Source organism: Falco naumanni, chromosome 6 (assembly GCF_017639655.2).
Source record: "Falco naumanni isolate bFalNau1 chromosome 6, bFalNau1.pat, whole genome shotgun sequence".
NCBI classification, from domain to species: domain Eukaryota; kingdom Metazoa; phylum Chordata; class Aves; order Falconiformes; family Falconidae; genus Falco; species Falco naumanni.
In genome coordinates, this window is record NC_054059.1 from 19,046,457 (window position 1) to 19,065,092 (window position 18,636).

The 18,636-nt window shown below is 40.2% G+C and overlaps 1 protein-coding gene across 2 annotated transcripts in view; it reads left to right on the plus strand.

The window, feature by feature from the left end:
* GCLC (glutamate-cysteine ligase catalytic subunit) overlaps positions 1-16,834 on the plus strand; it is a 36,118-nt gene extending 19,284 nt beyond the window's left edge. The window contains exons 5-16 of one of the 2 annotated variants that reach the window (XM_040597778.1): positions 80-138; positions 226-362; positions 4,638-4,712; positions 5,545-5,661; positions 6,515-6,653; positions 7,208-7,320; positions 7,995-8,087; positions 8,827-8,931; positions 10,928-11,009; positions 11,106-11,203; positions 11,306-11,426; positions 15,145-16,834. In XM_040597778.1, the coding sequence (XP_040453712.1) occupies positions 80-138; positions 226-362; positions 4,638-4,712; positions 5,545-5,661; positions 6,515-6,653; positions 7,208-7,320; positions 7,995-8,087; positions 8,827-8,931; positions 10,928-11,009; positions 11,106-11,203; positions 11,306-11,426; positions 15,145-15,350 (1,345 nt within the window). In that variant the 3' untranslated portion in view covers positions 15,351-16,834. The remainder of the gene's footprint in view (positions 1-79; positions 139-225; positions 363-4,637; positions 4,713-5,544; positions 5,662-6,514; positions 6,654-7,207; positions 7,321-7,994; positions 8,088-8,826; positions 8,932-10,927; positions 11,010-11,105; positions 11,204-11,305; positions 11,427-15,144) is intronic. The other variant, XM_040597779.1, reaches the window with a different exon arrangement.
* The last annotated feature ends 1,802 nt before the right edge of the window (positions 16,835-18,636 follow it).

An 18,636-nucleotide genomic window follows, 5' to 3' on the forward strand; every position in this document is an offset into this window, starting at 1 on the left:
TGCTGAGAAACTAACTGCGAAAACATTTATATAAAAGAGAAACTTTCAGGTATTTCAACAAACATTTTTTTTATTGTAGTACGCTAACCAGAAACATTCGGCACCGAAGAGGAGAGAAGGTTGTGATAAACGTACCAAGTAAGTAAATTCTAATCTTTTTTCTTTTTCAAAATAATTGTTCAATCTGTTGTACTGAGTTACTGAGTACCTGCATTTTCCACACAGTATTTAAAGATAAGAACACGCCATCACCATTTATTGAAACATTTCCTAATGATGATGGAGAAGCAGCAAAGGCGGCTAAGCCAGACTATATATACATGGATGCTATGGGTTTTGGAATGGGAAACTGTTGTCTTCAGGTAAAATGCGTCTGCTTTCAAGATATTACTGAATGTTGTCTTCTCTAAACACTTCCCTTTTTCTTTGTGTCTAATTTTTCTAGCTTACATTCTACTGATGCATTTTCAGAGTGGCAACAGGGGGAATCAAACAACAAATTTAGTCTTACACCTGGTAATCTAGTCTTAAAATCCAGGTATATGGGGTTTGTGTGCCAGGGTTTTGGTAGTGGGGAGGCTACGGGGATGACTTCTGTGAGAAGATGCCAGAAGCTTCCCCCATGTCCAACAGAGCCAATGGCAGCCGGTTCCAAGGCTGAGCCCATCAACGATGGTGGTAGTGCCTTTGGGCTAGCATGTTTAAGAAAGGGGGGATAAATAAAACCAACTCCTGTGCAGCAGCAATTGCAGCTGGAGAAAAGACTGAAAATAAGTGAGAGGAGCAGCCCTGCAGCCCCCCAGGTCGGTGCAGAAGGAGGGGCAGGAGGGGCTGCAGGTGCCGGAGCAGAGATTCCCCTGCAGCCCACGGTGGACACCACGGTGAGGCAGGCCGTGCCCTGCAGCCCTGGAGGTTGACGCTGGAGCAGGTGGATGCCTGTGACCCGTGGGAAGCTCGTGCCAGAGCAGGCTCCTGGCAGGACTTCTGGCCCCATGGAGAGAGGAGCCCAGGCTGGAGCAGGTTTGCTGGCAGCACTTGTGACCCCGTGGGGACCCACACTGGAGCAGCCTGTGCCTGAAGGGCTGCAGCCCACGGGAAGGGCTCACACTGGAGAAGTTCACGGGGAACTGTCTCCCGTGGGACTGACCCCATGCTGGAGCAGGGGAGGAGTGTGAGGAGCCTCCCCCTGAGGAGGAAGGAGCGGCAGAGACAGCGTGTGATGGACTGACCACAGCCCCATTGCCTGTCCCCTGCACTGCTGGAGGGGAGGAGGGAGAGAAGATGGGGAGTGAAGTCGAGCCCAGGAAGAAGGGAGGAGAAGGGGGAAAGTGTTTTAAGATTTAGGATTTATTTCTCATTATCCTACTCTGATTTGATTAGCAATAAATTAAACTAATTTCCCCAAGCTGTGTCTGTTTTGGCCATGACGGTTGATTGCTGAGTGATCTCCCTGCCCTTACCTCCCCCCACCAGCCGTTCATTGTGTTCTCTCTCCCCTGCCCAGCTGAGGAGGGGGAGTGATAGAGCAGCTTTGGGGGGCACCTGGCATCCAGCCAGGGCCAACCCACTGTAACAGATTTATTTGTTTGCATTATGCTTGTTTTCTGATAATATTCAAATGTAGTTGGATACAGTGCTGAAAGGATTAACTGGTCGAACCCTGTTTGATGAGCTCCTGCTCTGGGAACTCCAGCACTTTTCAAGTGTGAAAGGTCTTCCACTGTGGTGTTTCCTCAGACATGACCAAAGGACACTGTAGGAATGGAAACTGAGCTGTCTTGTAGGAATGTGTGGATTTTTTCCCCTCTTCCCCACTCTTAGAACAGCACAAGCAGGGAGTAAGAAGAAGTCATTGGAATATCTTTTAAAATAACTAGCTTTCTCCTGTGTAACTTTATTTTATTTACAAACTGCATGAACTGTATAAAATTACTCATTCTTAAATATATTTAGCTATCTGCTAAGAAGTCATCTTCTCATTGCTTGTACTGTGATCCTGCCAAATCCACGTGGGTGGCTGTCTCCTGTTACTGTGTGGTGGGAAACATTCTTTGTTCTGTTTTTTCCCATTAATGTGTGCACACTTTTTATTGTTTTTATTCATTTGCCCAAGTTACGACCATTTTACAGTATCCTCTTTTTAAATCCGGCTGCTGTGCCTTGGGAATGCTTTAATCCTCTTAATATGTTTATTTTAAATGTTTGTCTATTGTAGTGGGCTGATGCCGTAGGTAGTAGTGATGTATTTGACTGTCTGCCTTGTTGCCACCATTGTCTTGGGAGCAGAGCTGGGAAGAGGCTAGTGTTAAGTCTCTAGGGGATTAAAGGAAATTCTCTAAGCTGCTCCTGTTTCACAGCAGTGGCAGAAGTAACCCCATTCAAAGCACTTCCCTTTGAGATTGAGAAACTACAAAAGCTGAGTAGATAAAACATTCTTGACAGCTGCCGAGTATGATTTCTTGTCACTAAGGGTAAACCAGGGAGAATCTGAAGAAGTAGTAAAGTGTACATAATATTCTGCATGGTTTTACAAGGTGTTAAGTTTGATACGGTCTGTTTTGTACCATCTCTTTCTTATTTAAGACCAATAAAAATAGTACAGCCTTACCATTCAGTCATTATATAAACTTTTTAAAAAATTTATTGAATTCCTTTTTAAGGCATACCATTTTACTATTCCCTAGTCTTGTAATCAGTGGTCAAATTCAAATTTGGTAGTCTTGTTATCATCAAAGGGGGAATGGAAACAAGGCTGGCAAGTGCTATAAGCAGCTGCTTTTGTATCAGCTGATAATTCTTGATGACAGGCTAGAAGAAAACACGTTTCCCACCTGTTTTTTGTAAGTTAGTTTGCAGTATGCATGCTTCCTCTTTCTCACTTTTTCTTGGTTTGATATATTTGCAAGGTTAAAAATATTGCCCTGCTGAGTTCGGCTGGGGCAGCCCACGGTGACGGTGGGGTGGGAGGGTGCTGCCCTTGCAGCTGTCCTCTGGAGAAGGCTGCCATGCCAGTTTCCTCTGTAATGGGATTTTTTTTTTTGCTAGAAACTGAGTCAAATCCCAGATTTAATGTGATTTGGAATAAACATGGAAGGGGAGGCAGGCATCACTGTGTCAGGGGGAAGAGTGTAGGTGTCCTGCTCCCTGCCCCTAGTGCAGGCTCCCTAGTGCTGGAATTCCAGAATTAGTGGTGAGAAATCATAATTAACTGCTTCTCTGCAATGAAATTAAATAATCTTGTCTTTTCAAAGTATGTTTTGGGGTTTGGTTTGTTGGTTGTTTTTTTTTCTGGTGGACACATTTTCTACACTGCACACCCTTTTTCTAACTTCCTAATGATTATTGGCTTTAGATTTAAAAAGACAAAGGAAACTAACACAAACAAATCCCAAATTTCTTCTACCCCACCCCACCTAAAAAAAAAAAAAAAAAAAAAAAAAAAAACCAAAAACCACAAAAACCCAAAAAAACCCCAAACCAAAAAAAAAAACAACCAAACACACCACTGAGCCCACAAGTGAACTCAGGAGTTTTGTGGAGGGTTTTTTGGTAGGTTCGTTGTTTTTTAAGGCTTACCTGGGATTAGATTGGGCTTCAGTGGCAGACTGAGAACATCTAGAATGTTTTGTGGGACTCGTGTTTGGCTGGTGTTCTTCAGGGCATCAGGCAATGATGGTGATTCAGAGCTGAAGTCTGTTGTTCAATGTTAAGATAGTGGTACCGCGGTACGTTCCTGTCTAAGTTATCCTCCAATGTATGAACGTGTAAACTATTAGGGGGAGAGGCTTTTAATCTGCTTAGTGGGTTTTTTTAAGAGTTTTGAGGTAATCGATCCCCCTTCTGCATTTTTAAAATGCATAATGTCAGTTTGGGAAGTCTGGAGGGTAAGGTCTGTTATTAGAAATGCATCTTGTGTTTGACGCTGCTCTGAGCAAATACCACCACAAGTTGTAAAGAAGTTATATTTTCCAGTGGCTACATGTGGTAGGGCTTCCACATCATTAATGGCTTCTGCAAATAACATTTCTTTTCCATCTTTCGCAATGTCTTGGCCTCTAATCTGGGCAAAACTGGATTTTTTTTTTTAAGATTAGAAATTACAGTAGACAAGAAGATACTTATTTTTTGCAGTTCTGTAGGATCAAACCAAGGTGTCTTGACATGTTCTTTAAAACAGGATTAGCTGTCATATAAAACTAATGTTGCATCTGCAATAGTTTCTGACTGTTGTTCCAAATAGGTAGGTTCCTGGCTTATTTTCTGAAGGTGCTTTACTGACCCATATGTGTTGGAGATGTTAACTCAGTTTTCTTTGGTTCTGGCAAGTGTTTGTGTATTTAGCCTCACAGCCCAAGAGTTGTGGTCTGAAATCTTTTAATGAACATAGAAATGGTGCAGAAAGAAGCTGATGATACAGATGTTGCTGATCAATGGGGCAAAAGTTTGTCCAAGAACTGAGGAGCAGGGGGAAGGAGTCCACACAAAAAAAAACCCACCCAAACCCAACCAACAGAAAAAACCCCACCCTTAAAATTCTTGGTATTTAAATTGTTTTATCATTGATTCTAAATCTAGGAAGACTATGCTTACATTTACGATTATAGAACTTGTGATGGCAATTGTACTTCTTCCAACAGGTCACATTCCAGGCTTGCAGCATTTCTGAAGCAAGGTATCTCTATGATCAGCTAGCCACGATTTGTCCCATTGTGGTAAGTAATGGACTTCTGTCACATCACCCTTTTGTATGAAAGCTGCTACATGTAAAAAAGTAAAAAATCTAAAATACGAAACTTGAATGCTACTTACAAATTTAGTACTTTGGGAGAAGTGTCAGTCTCTTGCTAGGTTGTCACAGGAGCGGTGTGATGTATTTAATGTCGAAATGACACCACAAAACAGATAATGTTTGTTTCTTCTCTGCCCACCTTCCCACATGTACAAGAGACCCCTGTTGAATAACTCTAGAAATAAGTTTGGGCAGTTTTTCATGAAGACAAGACAAGCTCAGTCCCTAAAACAATTCTTAATTTTTCAACTTAGTTATTTAAATCTGTCCCTTTTGTAAGCATCTGGTCATAAACAGGTGTTTATAAAAATGTTACAAAAATGAAGTATTGGTTTGGTCTGGTCTAGGTGGTGAGCAGATCCTGCTCTGAGTGAGGTATGTTCCAGCTGTGTTGCTAAGGTGCTTGGCCAAACAAAAGCAAAATAAGACAATTGCCAGGTGAACTTTTAGAGTTTGGAAGTGTGTGAGCAGAATACTTGCTGATTTGTCACGAAATTGCTTCTGTCTGTATCATTTTTGTGTTCCTTAAATGCTGATCTGTAGATGTAATAAATTTGTAAAGCAATAACCCTTTGTCTAGGCATTTTCTGGAGGTAGCAGTTGAGAGATTTGTTATATGGGCTTTGGCTTACGTTAAAGTGAAGTGTATATATTCAGTTACTTCTGGACCAGTAAGTTTCCCTTTCCAGTGGGGATTGTTTTGGTTTTGGTTCCTTGGCTTGTTCTGCGTTTTCATATCAGACTTCTTATTTTAGATGGCGTTGAGTGCTGCATCTCCATTCTACAGAGGCTATGTGTCTGATATTGACTGTCGCTGGGGAGTAATCTCTGCATCTGTAGATGATCGAACGCGAGAAGAGAGGGGGCTGGAGGTAAGTTAGGTAGTAGATGAGATGTCTGGTTTTTTTCAGGCGAAAAAGTTAGAAACTCCTTTAGCATCAAATTCTGCTTATGTTCATCAGAATCCCTAATGAGGGGACATGGCAGTCTTTACAGTAAATACAGGTGTAAACATTCAACTTGATTGTACAGTTTACGTTAGCAAATAGGTATTTTTAATTAGGTATGGAATCCCAGTAGAACACCGCTCACTACTCCACAGCTTGCTGAAAAGGTCCCCCTGTGATGAAACTTTGGGGTCTGTGTTTGAGCCCAGGAAGCAAAAATTGATGAAATTGCTTTGGATTAAATTGCAGGTGCTGCTGAGTAATCCCATAGTATAGTTTATAGAACTATGTGAAAAGAGCCAGTTGCCAGAAGCTGGAACTTAAGAAGTTCCTCTAAGCAGGAATTGGCATTCAAAGCACTTAAAAAATTAAAGAAAATAAAAGTTAATTTTAAAAAGTCTATTTGAACTACCCATTTTCTCATTCTGTGAACTGTATCGGTGTATGTTGCAATAGGTATAATAATGCTTTCCAGGTACTTGGGGTAATGATATATTACATCAGGGAAATGTTACCACTTTTAGACAAGTCTAGTCAATGTGTGATGACTGTTTGTTGGGTTTTTTTGACTCTGATACATACATCTGCAAACAAAATAGTCAAATTCCAGGATCACTTTCTGTTAAGCCTGTTTAAGACTCTTGCTTTGAGTAATTTTAATTGAGGCTGTAGGTTTTATTAAACAGGATAATAATTCTCACATAAGTGTCATTTAGTGAGCAAAATTAGGTAACATTATTAACAAGCTGTTAAAATATTGTATTCTTAAATTGTATAGCCACTGAAGAACAACCATTATAGAATCAGTAAATCCAGATATGATTCCATAGACAGTTATCTATCTGAATGTGGTGAGAAATACAATGACATTGATTTGACAATAGACAAAGATATCTACGAGCACCTAATAAAGGAAGGTAAGTGTTTGCTTCATTATGAGCAGGTTAAGAACTGTGCTTGCAGCGTGTGGGAATATTTTACGTTTTCATTCTTGTTTGTTTCAGTTGTTGTGCATCCCCTAGGGTGACTCCTACTCAGGAAGTTTCTGTGTAGCATGGTCCTGAGAGTTTTTTAAAAAGTATTCATTTGTAACAGAAACTGTCCCTAATTCCGGCTTGAGAAGCTCAGTGTTTAAGTAATCAATGTTTTATCTTTGTGGAGAGAGCAGAACTGCTTTAGGAAACGTGGCACAGAGGTGCATCAGAAAACAGGAAGAATGGCAGCCACGCCGATATTTGGTTGCCATTTCCAAACAGGAACCTGTTCATGGTTTGGGTTTTTGGGGGGATTCTTTTTTTTTTGTTCTCTTTAATCATTTCCTTCCTTCCCAAAGTCGTTATTTAAACTTTAACAGGATGTGGTGGGTTAAGGTAGCGTTGCAGAGTTGGATGTTTTCAGTCATGTGGAACAAATCATTACCTAGAGCCTTCTTTGCTATGTGTAAATCGTTGTTTGCATTTTCATTTTGTAGGTATTGACCACCTTTTGGCACAGCATATTGCACACTTGTTCATTCGAGACCCATTGACTTTATTTGAGGAAAAAATACATCTAGATGATGCAAATGAATCCGACCATTTTGAGGTTGTGTCTGATGAAAAGGAATTTAATAAGTATATACATAAAATTGCTTGTTCTTTATAGTACTGGTTAATTGGAGGATGTCTGTATTGGTTAAAAGTTTTTTATCCTGAATTTTTCACTTCAGCTAGTTCTTTAGTGTGTCATTTGACTTTGCAGTTGTAAGCACATTTATTTATTTTTGTTTGGAGAAAGTGGTGGCTTATACCTTAAACACAATAAAACATGAAGGCCCCAAACTTGTTTCTATGTATATAAAGTGTTATGGGGAACCGTCTATTTTTATGGCTTCCTAAAAACTTTTTTGCATGACATTGATGTATAAATGTCTCTTATACAGCTTTATGAAGTGATAGCTATAGTAATACTAGGTATTTGTAGTTTGGGTGTGCATCAGTCTCATAAAAGAAAAATAGTAATCAACTAAATCTCAGCTGCCTAGTATTTTGCACATAATCCTCAAACAAAATAGCGTGAGAAAGTATTTGCTCGTAGGTTGGGTAGTTATACTGTTGTTTTTAAGGGAGGCAGGACACTTAGGTTGGAAATGCTTCTCTAACGTGATGGGCTCTTCCAGGGAAAATATTAGGACTCTAGTTATCTGCTTATTTTTCTTTGATTATGTTATAGAATTATGCATGTCTTGATTGTGACAGATTATTTCATGTGCTTTGCAGAATATTCAGTCTACAAACTGGCAGACAATGAGGTTTAAGCCGCCTCCTCCAAATTCAGATATTGGATGGAGAGTGGAATTCAGACCGATGGAGGTAAGGAGAGCATCAGTATGCACAAAATCTCATTCCCTTTTAAGTGGAAAAGTACCAGGGATTCTGCTGTGCAGTATCAAACCTCTGTTACTGACGCTGTGTTTTCTCCCCTCTGAATTGCTAGATGCAAGCAAAGTGGACAGCAGTGTTTAAACAGACATAGACTGTGGGAATGTAACTGACAGGAGAATGCACTGCAGCATAGCAGAGCGTGCTAATGGATTTGGGGTGATGGGGAAAGGAGTTGGGCTTGTATTAAAGCAACAGTAAACAAAGGCCCATTTGGCTTCTAGGTGCTGTATTTCTCCAGTACGTTTCCTGGCACTGAACAATTCCACTGTCATTGTTTTGTTTTTCACAAGTGCTTTTATTTTATAGCTGTCTATTTCTGAGCTCTCTGAATTTAATCCTTTTAAAGTGGAAATTTAAAAGCTATTGTACATTTGTAATTACACAGGGAGCCTGAAGGTACAGGTTATTAGATAGTTTTTTAAAACTCAAGTGTGTTTTGGCTTTGGATTAAAGGGTTGAGCTTGAAGTGTGTGCGTGCATTGTGCATTTGAAGTCACTGCTGATGATTCCTGCTTATGCATCACCGTCTCTGCTAGTAGAGTGTGTGTGAATGCAGGTACCAACAAGAACGTTCCAGTCAAATTGTCTTAAACTCTCCCAGATACTTACCCACTTCATGAGTGTGTTCCCACTAAAGTAATTTAACCTCTAATCCTTTTGTGTCTAGGTCCAGTTAACAGACTTTGAAAACTCTGCATATGTTGTGTTCGTGGTATTGCTAACCAGAGTGATTCTGTCGTATAAACTGGATTTTCTCATTCCTTTGTCCAAGGTAAGTGTGAAAGATCAGATTTATTGGAGCCAAATGCAGCATACTTGCATCATGGAATTAAGGTTAGAGACAAATAGTGTGGGAATTTCTGGGGTACGTAACAGTGTCTGACCATTGTAGAAATGTTTAGAAATACCATCGTCACAACGTTCTTAGGCTGGGAAAGGGCGTTTTTCCACCATTTTACATGTGGAAGGAGCTTAACCTGTGGAGGTCAAAATAAACGTATTAGGTACTTATTTTAATGTGGCTGATGCATGTGTCTTGTGTTCTTATTCACTGTTTTGTTTGTGTCTGGTGGAGAGGGAAAGGAGGAGCTCAGCATGCTTAGTGTTGCACAGTATTTGAGTGAGAACAAATATGCTGATTCAGGTCTCATACGTATGACTTGTTTTTAGACAGAGCAGCCATACAAAATATGCTTTTTCCTTAATCTTGTTCTCACAATTGTTGAACTCTTTGGTGTGAAACTGTCCTTACATGTTGTCTTTCTGAGGTATGTGATCAGAAAATGTTTTCTTAAAGGGATAGTCCTTGCAACATTATAGGTAACTTTAAAAAAGGTCTTGCAGTGCAGGAGGCTTTTGACAGACTGTATAATAGAAAATACTGCCAAGCACTGGCTACAGCATAGCTGTAATATCCTGTGGCTTTTCTTAGTGTTTTTAATTAAAATGGAGAAAAATACTGAAGTTGTAAATCAACAGTAATCGTACTGTACAGTTGGTATGATTTCTAAAAGGAGAAAGTCTCTTCCTGGTGTCAGGGTGTTCAGGCTTCATAAATAATGCAGCACTTTAGCACCTACAGTGCATAATTACATTATTACTTGGAATGTATCTGTTATGTGGAATAAGATTTTTAATCTCAAAAGCACAACATTTTTAGTGAAGAATACCAGTTAAGACTGAAAAAGAGACCAGGTGCTGAAAGAACCTGAATAGAGTTGGGGGCCATAAAACTGCTTGAGCTTGCCAAGCAGTTTGGCAGGTAACGCAGCACAGAACTGCACAACCATTGGTAAGCCTGCCTCTTTCAAGTAAAATAATACAGGTTTATGGGGCTAATCTGATGGTAATCTTTGTGGTCTGATTGAGTGCAGTTGTGCTCCCATCTGTTAGGACTGGAGTTCTGTCAAACTTTCAAAACAGCCTGTTGTGTAAATAGGTTTTGTAATGTACAATAAATGAAAACGCTCTTCAAAACAAGAAGTGAAGATTTTGCATTGCCTGTAATTAAAGGTCAAACAAAGTATTCAGCAAATCCTATCCCTTGTTCTCAAGACAATACGGTAAAGCTAATGTCTGAAAGCTGTGTGATTTTAGTTCCGTGAGAACATACCAACCAAAACACTTGGACAAAATCTTCTGTCCAAAAAGACAGAGCAATGCTTATGTCACTTGCACAGCATATAATATAAGCAGTACTTTGTAGACTTTTAGAGAAGCCTGCTATTTAGAACTTCTTTATTAGCAGTCTTAAGTCTAGCTGTCTAATGGATGTTTGAGTAGGGAATAGATACAAGTCCAATACCAAGTTACTGGAGTTCTGTTTCTGAAATTTTGTTTAATACAATGATAACTTAAAAGACTTCAGTCATTGTCTTAATAAAAGAAGCAAGCTATGGCTAGGGAAATGGCAATTTTCTTCGTCTGTACTTACTTAAATTGCATATAAATAGACAAAGAAGTCTGCCAGATGGCCTGCAACCTGTTAATCGTAGCTGTTTCTGTGTTTTCATCCAAACTTAAAAGTTTAGTGCAGCATGTTCTAACATAATACTACTACTTTTTCTGCTGGAGACCTAGTTTCATAGAATGTCACCTCTTTGTGGTTTTGCCCAGGACCCATGAAGAATGTAATAAAACTTGGCCTGTTGTGATGAAAAAAGAAGTAACACAGTAGATGTTTCAGTTAATGAGACCAAAATGTGAGGATATGGGAGAATCCTGATTTTCTAAAATGTCACAAATCTCTGAAATACTTCTTTTGCCAGGTGGATGAAAACATGAAGATGGCCCAGAAAAGAGATGCTGTCCGGCAGGGAATGTTTTACTTCAGAAAAGATATTTGCAAAGGTATCACAACAAGCAAACTGATTTACGCTGTTGTGGATGTTCAGGGCATCTCTTGCCTTCTAACTGTTTCTTTCTTTCCCTTTGTTACCCATGAAGGTGGAAATGCTGTTGTGGATGGATGCGGCTCTGCACAAAATGGGACAGGCACAGAAGAGTACACCTTAATGAGCATTGATACAATTATCAATGGGAAGGTCATAGCCTCTTCTACCTGGAACATACAACTTTCCCCTCTATTCCACCCTCCAAGAAACCAGATCAAGCATGTTTTGTGCTGACTCTGTTCTCTTACACAGGAAGGAGTCTTTCCTGGTTTGATCCCAATTTTGAATTCCTATCTTGAAAACATGGAAGTGGATGTAGACACAAGGTGCACCATCCTAAACTACCTGAAGCTTATAAAAAAGAGAGCATCTGGTATGTTTGACACTTTTGGAGATTGATTTTCTTGGCATTTTTCTACTTAAACAGTAATTGGGCTGTTCTCTAGTTTTCAGTTGGGTAAAACTAGTGGAAGCTGTGGTTGGCTGGTTAAGTGTTGAATTATTGGAGCAAAGGACTGGAGTGTGTTCTCTGGCTTAAATCTGGTCCTGGCTAGTTCTGATTCTAAATGTTTTGTGATCCACGTTAGAACTTAAATTAGGAATAATTGATAGCATTACACTGTCCTCTAAGCTGTAATTGTATCTCGAATTCAAGATGTCTCTTTTCATACGCACTTTCTGCTGCTTTTGCCAGTGTATTGTCCACTTCTTACTAGTTTGCACATATACTAATCCCCTTTGCCTGACGCTTGGGTGTTGTAAGAGTATGTGAGGCTGGGTCCGATCGCCTGTTGTTACTAGTGTGACTCCAAAGTGTGCTGCTCCAAAGCATTCATAAGTCTAAATTCTGGTATGTAGAGCATGGGACCTCTACATACCTCTTGATAAGCTCCCCAATAAATCCTTCCTGTAAGTAGCAAAACTCCTTCAAGGCAGAGCAGACGAAGCTCTTCCCCTGTGTTCCCCATGTTGCAGTGTTTTCAAAGACAAGCAGCGTAATGAAACTTTATTCTGCTTTTCAAAATGCAGCAGTGTAATGAGTAAAAGATGTAGGCTAAACGTTAATTCAGAACTGGGCATGTAGCACAGTAGCAGTTTTACGCACACACACACAAAATTTTAAGCTGAAGTGTTGCATTCCTTTTTAATTCTTAAAAATTGCTGGAGAGCCTCCTAGGTAAAGACCTTTATAAACCTGAGGTGGAAAAGAGGACTTTCTCTCACCTGGTAATTCAGTACTTTAGCAGTACTTCAGAATGGTAACAAATTTGAATTAATTACAACTTTCACTGTAAATGTTCTTTCCTAAGGCTGCTTGTTTATAGGAGGCTTTTGTCCTTCAGGTAACATAGATGGGGTTTTGAAGCTTGGCTTCACTGAGAGAAGAGAAACTGGCAGGAAGAAAACATCTGAGGCACATAGACCTTCAAAATAACAATGCTTTCAAAATATTCCGTTGTTTGTTACTGATTTTTTCCCTTCAGAAAAATGCTGTTGAAAAAACAAGGAATGCCTGAGTCTTCCAGAGATTTTTTTTTTATTTTTTTTTTCCCGCAAGAGCTGATGACTTGGGCTTGATTCCATGCAGGTGTTCCCCTTCCAAAGAACAACTTTGCTACCTGGTGTAAAGTTGCAGGCATTGCAAAAGTCAGCTCGTGTATTTACACAGACCTAAAAGGTGTGAGGGTGAGGTACATGGAGTCTAGAGTATAGATCTTAACTCTGCTGACCTGAAATAATTTTTAAATGCTGCTTCTTAAGAACTTAAGAATTCACAGAATAAAATGCATTAGGTGTTGTAGTATTATGCCATGATGTTTCTCAATAGCAAGCTTTGGGTTATTCCAGTTTACTCTCAATCTTAAATGTCCATGAGCCTGCAGCCTGTCTAGCATGAGACATGTCCACAAAGAGTGGCCCTTTTTTTTTTTTAGATTTCTCTCCTCAAATGGTGAAAACGGAGCACTCAGAGTTAGACACTGGCACTTCAGCTGTGATGCTTTAACTTTGCCCTGACACAGTTAATCTCTGCTTCAGTCCCATCTTCTCTTGCCGCATGGCTAGGTATGGTCCTCCTAGTCTGTGTCTAGCTGGTGTGTGACTGCCACCGCTCAGGGAGGCTACAGACAGATCTGCTAGGCAGGCAGCAGCTGCTGACCACCACCAGGTGTTAATGAACACAGTATTAAGATAGCATCGAGTGATCCTTGTCCTGGCGTGCTCTCCCAGTTCCTAGCTGTCTGCAGTGTAGGTGCTTTCATGGTCAAGGGTAGGGCAGTAATCGTGGTGCTTGGAGACTGTTCACAAACATGATTTCCGTGATCAGTGCCTTACCCTTCTTGAAGCAGTTATCATTTTGGTCCCCATAAAGTCATACAATAAGAAATGCCACAGTTTTATTATATGCTTTTTGAAAAATGTAACTTCTGTACTTCTGCATGTTTAAACGCTCTTCCCATTTACTTCATGATATACCTTCTAGTTCCCACATTGTAAGATAATATTTCTCTACTCACTTCTTATCAACACTCATAATTTTGTAAACTTCTCAAGTACATTTGCTTCTGAACTTACGATTCCCTTTGTCATGTCTCTCCTTGCTTGGAAGTTGTTTCACACCCTTTGCCAGTCTTGTCTTTGCCTTGTCCCCAATATGTTCTTTGAGAGCTGCATGCTACGTTCATGACAAAGGTGCTGCAGACTTGAGATTTTCACAGTTAGGAAGGATGGGGAGTGACTAGGCTGCCTGACCACTAGGTCTCTGTGTTGGTGTAAGTGAGCCTGCTCTCCTGCACTGACTACCTGCAGCAGCTTTTAGTCCAAAAATGTGTTTTTATGCTCTGCTCATCAACCAGCCCCAACGATTTTCTTGCAGGCCCCCTGCTTTTTGTTTTTGTGAGTTCTTTGGTATTGTTTTTCTGCCCTTTTTATATGTAGAAGGGTAAACTGGCCTCATTTCTTTAAAACATGACTTACGGTTTTTGAGAGACATTTTTATTTCTAATAACCTTTTTTATTCTGCTTTTCTTTCCTGTACTACTTGTAATTTTTCTGATTTGTGTTCCTGCACCTCTGTTCAAAACCACAGATAAGATATCTTTAAACAGTCTTTGATGCTTTTTACTTTTGGTTTGTGTGTTCCTCTTTGCTTTGTCTAACTTGATTCCTCTTACTTTTTATAATATTCTTAAAACGAAGATTTCTGTAGTGGAAGCCCTTGACTCTTTCAAGAAAGCTGAGGTTCCAGTAGCTAGCAATGAAGGTTTTGTAGGCTCTTCAGGTATCCCATCAGCCTACCTTAATGTCTTACAAGTGTAAGGTAATTCCGACAGTACTAGTTAAGGTTTGCTTGCATCTGCTACGTTCAGGAGGAAGATTCAGTAGCCTAAACACTGGTGTCTAGCTGGCCTCCAGCTACTGCTTCATAGGGATGCAGCTCTCCTGCAAGTGGTGTGTGCTATTTGATGACCCTGTATAGAAGTTTTGGGGACCCTTAGGCACCTGCTGGCTGCACTGTGGACTGCATAGTGAAGCAGAGGCATTGTGCACAAACCAGGAGTTGGTATTATTGTCAACCTGCCTATTTTTTGCTAGGGGAGTTTGTCAGAGGGCAAAAGAATAGTAAGTCAAGGTAGACAGAGCAAAGCTAGGAACTGAGTTGGATGAATCGACTACAGAATTTATATGTATATGTAGTTGTTGTAGAGGTGTCTATTGGTTAGTCTCAGCCAGATTTTCTATTAAATGACATGTTTAAGACCTCTTGATATACAAGCCGTTGGTAACACTGTTCCAGTAGCTGCTGTCTCATTACAATCTGAAAGGTTGAAGATCACAACAGATGAGTAGGTTTTAGACTATCAGTGATATATCAGCTTAATTATGCCTGCGGTTTAACCATATTAAAAAAAGAAACAAAAACAAAAACAACAAAACCAACAACAAAAAAACCAACCAAACAAAAGCATAGGAATGTGTTTCTCATGAAAGCATGAACTATTCATTAATTGTGTATATAATGCATAGAACTTCAGGTGTTGTACTACTAAATTAGATGTATAAACTGAAATTTGACTTCCCCTTGCCTACAGGAGAATTAATGACAGTTGCTCGATGGATGAGGGAATTTATTGCACAGCATCCAGACTACAAGCAAGATAGCGTGATAACTGATGAAATGAATTATAGCCTTATTTGGAAATGCAACCAAATCGCACAAGGCCAGGCAGAGTGTCCTGAACTGTTGGGGGTAGGATTTAATAAGAAACAAAGTGGAAACAAAACTGGCTCTTTGTAATGAATGAATTTTTCTTAAATAATAGAAAGTTTAAGCCTTTTAGCAAAGCACTAGCAAAGATACTGTGAATCTGGTACAGTTTCATGGTGTAAAGACCAAAACAGGGATACTGCACTATAAAATGGGCCAATCTGCCTAAATATGCATTAAAGGCATCCTACAATAGACATATTCTTATTGTTAAGGTTTATACAATGTACATGTAAATAGTAAAATATTTTTATGATTAACATCAATGTATTTTAATAACATTGTATCTAAAGTTATTGTGAATTAGCTTGTAACTTTTTTATGCTTATTCTAGAAAGAAAAATCGTCCTGAACAGCTTTGTAAATGTAATGGTACTTGTATATTATATGCATTCCAGTTACTGAATGTTTACTGTAATTTTTTTAACCTGGAATGTGCTAGGTAATCTACCTTATTGTGTAAGAAAAAAAAAAATTAATCTTCTGGACCTACCTGAATCACAGATACATATTCCATTTGGGTTTTGAAAGTATGTAAGAACAGATAAATGCATGTGCCTCCTATCTGTTAATCTTTACAGTAGTTTCTCAGTTGCCACCAGACCTGCATCCACTCATGAGCTAAAACTCAGAGGAACAGATCTGCCTTTGTTTAGATAACGCATGTCTGCCTGTCTGCAAATGCATCATTTTTTTTTCCTTTCTGAAGTAAATTTCTGTGCTCTTGTAGTTCAGAATGATTTAACAAAAAAGCAGTAATGGGGGAAACGCAGTGAAAGAGTGAAGGAAACAAGAGCTGAGCACAGAGCTGTCTCCACAGCGGGTGTCTCTGGTTTCTTCGTAGACTTCGGCACTCCTTAACTTGCTCTTTCTCCCACATTGCTGCTGTTAGCACAGTTGACAGCTGCAGTGCAAAACCAAACACCTGTCCATTCTTCCTAAAAGTTGAGTTTCTCATTTGTCATTCATTATTATAAATATTTTTGTCAGCATGTTTCCTAAAAGGTACTTTATGTAGATAGCTGAAGTACCTACAAAGCTGTAGGTATGGACAACTTAATCCCCTCTAGAAAATAGTTTCAAAGAAACCATGGAATGCACTAATCCTATGAATTGGGAGCCAGTGCTGGGAGTGACTGTAAAGTATTTAAAATTTAGCCATTGCAACTGTAAATAAAGTAAACTTAAGGGGCCTTTTTTGATTTAGCTTCTTAACTGACTTCTAGAAGTGAATTGCATTATGGGTAGATTATGCAAAGCTTAATGCAAGCATATATAAATACCTAAGGTGTAATGATTTTTTTAAAAGAACTAATGGAGAAACTGCAATGAAGAGGTGCACTAAGAAGCTTTTATGTACTGACGTTAGACTTTGTTCTGTGTTCATGGGTGTGCTTTAGAGAATGAAAAGAATGTGTTTTTTTTTCCTGCAGTGGTAAATTTGTTTTAATCAAGATGTAGGCATATGCTAATTTAGTTTCTGTAAGAAGGAAATAAAAATAAAATTTGCAGTATGTGTTGGTCACTTGCATGACTTGAACCCGTGTTTTCAGATTCAAAAAAGTTGTATACCTGGCAAGTACAGTTTGTCCAGACTCACTTTGTTCGCAGTGAAACTACTCGGGACTAATTGCAGATAGCCTACCACCCCTGCAACAGACACTCTCGCTAGTCTCACGGTAGCATCTGTCTGATTGCACAGCATCAGGTGCTCCGCTTTGAAGACCCCTAAAGAAAGTCAGAATGCTTTCCTGCTGGGACTGCATCAACACATGTCCTTTTTCCCTTTCAGTTGACATTAAATCAGCCATCTGACCTGGTAGGTGGCTACTGTCCTGCAAGTGAGAGCCTACAAGCTGTGGCTGGAACTCCTTCGTGAGTTCTTGTGTGCTTATTTTCAGAAGGGATGAGCAAGGTCAGAGCGAGCTGCTGCTGGTTGGTTGAGGTCTCCATGGCTGCAGTATCCAAGCAGCTTGCGTTCGTAGATGCAGAGTTAAGGTGTGTGCTCCAGCCTATTCACGGTTGTGGGGCACGGTGAAGGCTCTCACAGGGCAAACCAGAGTGGCTGCGTGGAGGGGTGAGCTTTGCTGCTAGTTTTGAATATGCCTTAGAGGTGGTTGTGGGCCTTAGAGAAGCCGGCCCTAGGCCAAGCTGAGGCACTGACCTTTTTCAGAGAGCTGAGAAACTCCCTTGGACTACGAATTCAAGATTTTTGGTCCTGTAGTCATGAAGTGCTTTCACAGAGCCTTTCCAACAGCCACTTGAGCAAAGGGAGGGGAAGAAGCACCAAGTACCTGAGGTGAAATGCAATTGCTGCCGTGCCCAAAGACCTTAGTGGCAATGTGTCAGTCATGGCGCATCCCACGGTTGCTAATGTGTTGGCCTGAGTTCAACCCCAGTAATTCACATCATGCCTCTTCCACTCAGTTTTCAGCTAGAAGATCCTGTTGTGAATTTTAGAGGTCTTGATGCTCTAAACAATACTCTGGTGCCTAGTTTTCTCTTGAGAGTCCAACTACTTGAGCACAAGTGTCTTTATTTCTGGATTATTTCAGCTGTGTTTTTACCATGGCCCAAATCTTCAAAAGGTGGCTCCTTGTGTGTGCATGCAGAGCTCTGCAAGCACTTTACCTTTCTGGGAGCGGTGCATCAAGAGCACCGTACAGCACTTTGGTCCTGCAAAAACGTCTGTGTTTCACCTCTGTGAAACAAGCAGCACGCAGCTTGTAAAAGCTGCACTGAGCTTTCTTGAAAAATTGCCTTGTCATTTGTTTGCAGTCATTTTGTGTAATATTTTTAAGTGGGTTGCATTTGGTGTGGTGATAATAGTGTTTTGCAGCAAATTTGAGAGACACCTGCTACATGGGAAGCGGGTCACAGGAGTGGTGATAGCTGAGGTTATTTCAGCAGCTGGATGGATGGTGTGAGCTGGGTTTCAGCAGGAAAGCATCACTGCAGTCCCTTCACAAGAGACAGGCCCTTCCAACTGCCTGTAAAGGATAAGTAGCAACATATATGCATTCAAAAATAGGCTAGTAAGGGTGTGCTCTACTCCGGGAGAGCAGATGAGGGGACAGAATAGTGACCCTTGCTGCAGTGGGTATCAGAAGATGTCTGTTGACTGATGCTAAGCTGTGCAAGAACCAGTGATTTACAAGAGAATAGAAGCAAGAATGTGCAAATTGAGCATTATAGCAGAAACCCTGGCGCTCTCAAGGTCTGAAAGATATGATGCTTCACCGGAATTTTCTTGAAGCCACCTTGGGGAGAAACAGAAACAACACTTGTAAATAGAGGTCTTCGCAATGAGCATACT